Source organism: Elephantulus edwardii, unplaced genomic scaffold (assembly GCF_000299155.1).
Source record: "Elephantulus edwardii isolate Elephantulus edwardi_28Jun2011 unplaced genomic scaffold, EleEdw1.0 scaffold00041, whole genome shotgun sequence".
In the NCBI taxonomy this organism is placed as follows: domain Eukaryota; kingdom Metazoa; phylum Chordata; class Mammalia; order Macroscelidea; family Macroscelididae; genus Elephantulus; species Elephantulus edwardii.
Window position 1 is genome coordinate 18,348,588 of NW_006399791.1, and position 7,998 is coordinate 18,356,585.

Sequence of the window (7,998 nt, forward strand, 5' to 3'; positions counted from 1 at the left end):
ACACAATGGAATACTACACAGCACCCAGGAGCAATGATTTTGTAAATTATTACCTAATTTAGGAGGGATTGGAGAGCATTATGCTGAGTGAACTAACTCAGTGCCACAAGGATAAATATTGTATAAAACCATTATTGTAGAATGAGTACAAGGATCCAAGGGGGTGGGGGAGGGTGGAAGGATGTGCATGAGCAGGGGGAGGGGGGATTAATCATGGAATTGTACAATTCGATGGGTGGGGGCTGAGAGGAAATTGGAAGAATCTATTCTTGAAAGCAATGTATTTGAATTTTGTAAATTAACTAGTATTTTAAAAAGATAAAAAATATTAAAAGACGTTTGTAAAATATTAAGTAACTAGAAAGTCATTCCATGTCCATGGATGGGAAGATCCAGTAAGATGCAAAGATGAGGGTAATGAAGGACGCTGTCAGGTCCATTCTGACTCCAAGACCAGTGGCAGAGTGGACCTGTCCCATGGAATTCTCTTGGTTGTAATCTGTACAGAAGTACATCGCCAGCTCTTTCTGTCTCAGAGCCTCTGGATAAGTTCAAACTGCCAGCCTCTCACAGCAAGGGCAAACACTTTGCCATTGTGCCAACTGACTTACTTTTCCAGTATCATAATGGTGTTACGCAAACAAGAAAGCCTGCTGCCATCAAGTTGCTCTGAACCAAGGCCCTGAGTATCAGAGTAGAACTAAGCTCAACAGGGTTTTCAATGGTGCCATCTTTCAGAAGCACCCTTTCTTTCCTGGAGCACCAGGAAATTCACCTGAGGCAACACTGGACGGATTCATACTGCCAATCTTTGATTAATAAACAAACAGCTAAAAGAAAAAAAATAAACTGTATAAAGGTAAAAAAAAAATAAACAGCTGTGCTACTCAAGGTCCTTATACACTTATTAAGTCAATGCTATTGAGAAATTGCTAACCGTCCAGGGGGTTTTCAGAGGCTGAAAATCTCACAGGAGCACAGTTCCTTGCAGAACAGCTGGTGGATTTGAACCACTTCCCTTCGGGTTGACAGAGCAGCTCCTTACCACTAAGCCACCAGGGCATCCTTGAATCTGATAAGATGATTTCTATAGAAGAGCAAAGAACTAAGAGTACGGAAGAAGTAAAGGAGGTCCAACTGGAACTGTAGACAAGCAGGTTCTCCACCCTCCTCGGTCCGCAAGTCTTCATTTCTACACTATATTCACTCCTGTGTTCACACTGTGTAATCACACGTACTCAGAGAGCACCCTCAAAGGAAACAAAAACTCACCCTACAATCCCAAAGCCATAAAGTCACCCTGACTTCCCCTCAGGCTATTTTAGGAATTACTTGTGTCTTTAGAGCCCACCCCAAACAGGAACCCCCCCCCCACTATGCTCAGCTGCCTATGTAAGCAAGGCTGGATGTCCCGTTTCTGTGCACTTTGGTGATGGGCATTCCTGGATGATGTTCCCCCACAGCCAGTGCATATGTCAAGCTCATAGGGTGAGACTCAGTCCCTCTTTCCTCCAGTAAATCTGACCTTTCCGTGATGTCAGGCTGAGGAAATCCAGGCCTAAGTATCTCTCTGCTGGATTTCTGGGAAGGGCTTGGAGCAAAGACCTCCAAGGCTTTATCCAAGGACCCAGAACACAAGGACACCACACTGGGGCTGGCATCACTGCAAAGCCGCACAGTCCCATCAGTGTCTCAGAAGGAATCTGTCCCGTACCTGTATTTAATGTCAAATACTGTGGAGTCCTCGTCCTCATCATCCTCTTCATTCAGCGGGGCCATTTCCACCCGCTCGGCTGGAGTGGTGATGATGTCATACTTCCGGGTCTTCTTTAACCTCTTTCCTGACCTGGAAGAGAGAACCCTGTGGTGAGAACACAGCTTAGAGAGAAGGGAATTGCACAGGCAATGCAGCATTAAACGTCCTTCACCTAAGAGCCGTCCATCGCTGCCTTCATGACCAAACCATTCAAAGGACCAAGACTTGCTCTGGTGGCACAGCCTGCGGGGGCTTGTAACAGCTGTCTCAAAGGCTACCTCTCTCTGATGATGTGAATCCACCAGATGCTTCTCCGGAGAAAGCTGGACACTCTCCTCCCATGTGATTTATAGCCAGCGAACCCACTGAAGGGCCAGCGATGAGTTAGTTCAGACACATCCATGTGTGTGTGAGAGACATGGGGCCTAAGGCAAGGTACTGACCACATTAAGTCTCTGGGGTCCTCACTCACAAAACAGACAAGATGACACCTTCCCCAGCATCAAGAAACTCCAGCAATCAAAATAACATCATCATGCAGTATTTTGAAGCCTTTGTGGCACAGTGTTAAATGTTCTGCTACTAACCACAGGGTCTGTGGTTCAAATACACCAGCCACCCATGAGAGTAAGAGCTGGCATTCTGCTCCCATAAAGACTTAGAGACCCTCCAAAGTGCTTCTCTTCTGTTTTACAGGGTCACTAGGAGTTGGAATTCAGGTTAGAGGCATTGAGTTTGGGGATTGGCAATATTTTGGGAAATTAAAATTAACACAAAAAACTAAAAATCTTGTGATGAACAAATTATCACAAGCAGAATGGAACCTTCTTGCACAAGTCACTTCATGTCCCCACTCTCTCCTGGCCCTTCCCTGCTGTGTTGCGGGGCCACCACCCTGGGACTGCTGCTCTGTGGGCTGAATTTCAGTCGGAGCCTGGTGCAAAGCCTGAGAGGTCTGGGGTAAGTACAATCATCTCCCTACTCCTCAATTTTTTCATCAGCAAAATGAGATTACAAAAAAAAATTACGCAAAAAATGTACTGAGGCGCAGGAGTAGGTCAAAGGTACACTTCTCCCCATCCTTGGACTCAGTTCTGGCCAAAACACCTTATACTCAGCCACCACCCATCTCTGTCAGTGAAGATGCCTCTGTTATTGCCGTGGTATTAACAGGTTTCAGTGGCCCTTCCAGACAAGGAAAGACAAGGAAAAAAGGCCTGGAGAGCAGCTTCCAAAACCAACAAGGAACACCCTATGCGTCACAGCAGGGTGATTTTCAAATGGTCGTGGACTGGTGCAGGACAGGGGTATGGTTTGTTCTGCTCTGACTGGGGTCACCATGTGTCAGAGGCCAGCAGGAAGTAGGCTAACAACTGCACAGGTAAAATGAGGGAGGGGGAAACAACAAACAAACAAAAAGCAGCACATGTAAAATGAAAACAAAATGTTAAGCTAAAAAATGTGATGGGAACATTCAGGAGAGTAGATGAAATTTAACGTAGTCTCTATGGCACTCATTTCCACAGAAGCTTTGTAGTCATAAATGTCATTAAATCATCTCAAATTATGCAATATGCTTCACCTTTTTCTCTGATTTATGTTATGGGCCTCTATTTTATATATTTGAATGCTGCTCGTGAGAAATATCCTACTGGGTATTTTTAATGAAAGCCAAGTAAAATGGCTAGTCTGAAAGTTGGACTGAAAATTCTGGCATCTTACTGGCATTTTTTAAACATTGAGGGCTATTATATTCCTGTTTTCATACAGATTAATTCATTTTGCAGCTTTTGTGTTTATAAAGGGGGGAGAGAGAGACTCATTCACTGTGTCTCGCCTGCCCCATTTCTGCACACAAGCTAGTCTACAAAACTGTGGTATTTTCATTTCTCCCATGTTGCAAGCAACCACAAGAAACCAAGTGTCCCTTTTCAGCGGGAAGTAGCTAAGAGAATCTGCCATCCCCTTTTCCTTATGAATCAGGGTGAAGTCTCTCTCAGGGAGGAGTGATAGGGAATGGCAAAGGACACACTGACAAAGGAGATTAATCAGAACTGGCTTTGACAAGCACTATGGCAATTGGACAATTAAAACAGACATGGGGGAGGAAGATGAACGAACTGGGGAGGAGGGTAGAGAAAACAGTGCAACAATGAATGAATTCGAGAACCCAAAATCTCGGTAAATGCTCATTAAAACTAATAAAATTTAATAATAAAAAAAACTAAAAAAAAAAAGAAACAAAGTATTGAGATACAATACATAATCAAGATCCTGTCTATTCCAACCTCAGTATCTCTGTATGTACAGCTAGAATGTTTAATCACTGTTATAAAAAACTCAACAATCCCCTGCTAATGGGTCAATTTTGACTCATAGGAACATGCACGGCTGAGCAGATCACCCCCGTAGGGCTTCCAGGGTATAAGCCTTTACAGAAGCCAATGCCCATCTTTCTCCCATGAAGCGGTTGGTGGGTTCAAACCGCTGGCTTTCTGGTTAGCAGCCTCATGCCTTAACCACACTGCCACTGGCCCTGTGTAATTCTGGAGGGTGTGACTCTTCAATACGTATTTTATGTTTCTTTTTAAAAATAAGTAAAATGGAATGATAATAGGACACTTGCTCCACAGATAACAGAAGATTAAAGGAGATGATGCATTGAGGACCCTGTATACAATAGGTGCTCAACACAAGGAAGATGTCTTTCTTAGTAACAGTAACAAACCAACCAAGAAAAAAACCCAAAACTCCCACACCTGTTGCACACATGTCCTTTCTGACTCACAGTGTCCCAGCACTGAACTCTTCCACAGGGTCTCAGGTCTGTGCTTCTCATGCAGGCAGGGCTCCTTTCACGGGCCCACTGGGACGGAGTCAAAAAGAGGGGATAAAGAATGTGCACGGCACTGAAACAGACAAGGGAGAGAATTGTATAAAAGGATCATACAATCAGGTATTATTGGCATGACAAGAGTCCAGAATAAGAGCTGCATAGTAACGTGATGGAGGAGAGTGTCTAACAATGAAAGAACTTTTTTCCCAAAGGAAAAAAGCAAACCGAGGGGCGGGGGGCGGGGAAACACACAGGGGGACAGGGAGGAAAATGTGCAACAAAGAATGAATGGAAATCCAAGTTCTTTATAAATTTTCATTAAAATCTAAAACAAAGGGCAAAAAAATGTTACTTTAGATTAGTAGTTTTTGTTAGGTGTCATCAAGTTGACTAGAACTCACACCGACCCTGTGAACAACAGAGCTGAACCCTGCCCTATTCTGTGCCATCCTCATCATCCTGATAAACTGGAGCTCACTCGACAGTCATTGTGACTATCCACCTCTATCCATCTGGGTGAGAGTCCTTTTCTCCTTTTCTGACCTCCCACCTTTACCAGAATGATGTTTTTGCCAAGGACTGACCCTTCCTAACAACATGCCCAAAATACGTAAGAGAAAGCTTCACCATCATTGGCTCCAAGAAGCACTCTATTTGCACTTTATCCAAAACAGTCTTCTTTGTTCGTTTGGCCAGCCATGGGATATTCAATACTCCTACACCACAGCTCACAAGCATTGATTCTTCTTCTGCCATCCTTACTCACTGTCCCTTCTTCCAGATGCATAGAAAGCAATTGAGAAGACCATGAATTGAGTAAAGTGCACTTTAGGCTTTAAACTAGAAGTAGATAAACCAAAACAATTCTATGTCACGCAGGGATCTTAAACAAAAACCAAACTGAAGCTAAATATGTACACAAGCATATCTCCTTTTACTGTACTTGCCTTTATGAGCTTCTCAGGCATTGCCTTTTTGTACAAATCTGTGGTAACCCATCTTGACCACGTCTATCGACACTATTTTTCAAGCCGTGTGTGCTCATTTCACATTCCTGTGCCACATTTTGGTAATTCACAAAGTATTTCAATCTTTTCGTAATGCTATGCACAGCAGTAGACTACAGTCTAGTACAAACATGATGTTCATATGCATTTGGGAACCCAAAACCTCATGTGATTAACTTCACAGAGTTGTTGTATGTCTGGAATCGAAGCTGTCTTACCTCTGAGGTATGCTGTAATTTTCTTTTTTGTGGCAAAACCCAAACAAACATATTGCAGTCAAGTTGACCCTCCACTGGATGGACTACCTTATCTTTATCCTTCAGAGCAATGGATGGGTTCTAACAGCTGATTTTTCTGCTTATAGCCCAGTCCTTAACCAACTATTCTACCAGGATTCCTTTTAAAAAAATTAGTATTCATTTTAATGAAAATTTACAGAGATTTTGGATTTTCATTTACTCACTGTTGCACTTTTCTCCCTGCCCACCCCTACCCTCTAGTTCATTCCTCTCTTTGAAAAGTAAAAGAAAAATTCTTTCATTGGTATACAATCCCTCCCTCCAAGTCCACCCCACTATGCAGCCTTTGTTCTGAACTCTTGTCATGACAATAATACTTAATCATATATCCCTTTTAAACAGTTATCTCACTTATCTGTTTCAATGCAGTATACATTATTTATCCCATCTTTCTCAGTCTCCTTCCAACCCTGATGTCAGTCCCATTTTACAACAGTGGAATTATGCAGTATTTGTCCTTTTGTGTCGGAGATATTTCACTCAGCATAATGTCCTCCAGGGTCACCCATTTTGAATAATATTTCTTGAGTTCTTTTTCAATGCAATGTAGTATTCCATTGTGTGACTATACCACAGCTTCTCTATCCACAAACACATGAAGAAATGTTCAAAATCCCTAGCTCTAAGAGAGATGCAAATCAAAACAACTATGACATATCATCTCACCCAGTAAGAATAGCAAAATGTAACAGAACAACAAACAACAAATGCTGGCGAGGTTGTGGAGAAACTGGAACCCTTATTCACTGTTGGTGGGAGTGTAAAATGGTGCAGCCATGACAGAAGGCAGTACAGTGCTTTCTCAAAAAGTTGCAAATAGAAATACCATTTGACCCAGCAATTCCACTACTCGGAATATACCCTAAAGAAACTATAACTGCCACCCAAGCAGGTATCTGCACACCTATGTTTATCGTGACTTTATTCACAATAACAAAGAGTTGGAGACAACCTAAGTGCCCATCGGGGTTCCTTTTGTACAGAAAGGATTTGTTCCAATGAGTCAATACTGTTTCCATTAAGAAATAGAATTGAGAATCCAGAAGTAAATCCATCAGCATATGAACAATTGGTCTTTGACAAGGAGATTAAATCCATTAAATGTGGGGAAAGACAATCTCTTCAACAAATGTGCTGTCAAAACTGGATACTATTTGCAGAAAACTTAAACAAGGCTCTTACCTCACACCATATATATAAATAACTCAAGATGGATCAAGAACCAAGATGTAAAACCTGGAACTATAAAGATCATTGAAGAAAAACTGGAACAAACTTAGAAACCTTAGTCAATTGCTATTGCTGTTGTTTTTAAGTGATGGTGAGTATGACTGATAGTGATCCTATGAACAACTGATATGAATCCTGTCCTATCCTATGCCATCCTCATTATCTCTGATACACTTGAACTCACTACTTCAGTCACCATGTCAATCCATCTAGTTGGGGATCTTCCTCTCTTTAGCTGACCCTCTACCCTTCCAAGCATATCCCTTTCCAAGGAATAGTCTCTACTAGCAACACATCCAAAGTATAAGAGACAAAGCTTTGCCATCCTCGCCTACAAGGAACACGCTCGGCTGCACCTTTTCCAAGATATATTTGTTCATTCTTCTAGAAGTCCATGGGATATTAAGGACTCTTATCTAACACCACAATTTAAAGGCATCAATTCTTCTGTCATCCTTACTCATTGTCCAGCTCTCAGAAGCATAGCAAGAAATGGAAAACACCATGTCCTGAATCACACACACCTTAGTCTTCAAACTGAAATTGTTCTTCAGAATTTTGAAGCGGTCTCTGACAGCAGACTTTCCCAAAGCAATATGCCTTCTTATCTCCTGACTACTGGTGCCATAAGTGTTGACTGTGGATCCAAGCTGACAGTTTCAATCCTTTCTCTATCATGATACTGGCCCAGTGGTAAGTATCTTTGTTTTCTTAATGTTGAGATGCAGTCCATATTGAAGGCTATATTCTTTGACCTTCTGCAAGAAGAGTTTCAGGTCCTCATCACTTTCAGTAAGCAAGCTTATGTCATCTGTATAATGCAAGTTATTGATGAGTCTCCCTTCAAACCTGATGCGACATTCCTCTTCA

The 7,998-nt window shown here is 42.2% G+C and overlaps 1 protein-coding gene across 1 annotated transcript in view; it reads right to left on the reverse strand.

Moving 5' to 3' along the window:
- Positions 1–1,692: 1,692 nt before the first annotated feature.
- Positions 1,693–7,998, reverse strand: part of FAM174B (family with sequence similarity 174, member B) — a 38,000-nt gene continuing 31,694 nt past the window's right edge. Inside the window, exon 3 of the mRNA XM_006885237.1 lies at positions 1,693–1,846. Within this exon, the coding sequence (XP_006885299.1) occupies positions 1,693–1,846 (154 nt within the window). The remainder of the gene's footprint in view (positions 1,847–7,998) is intronic.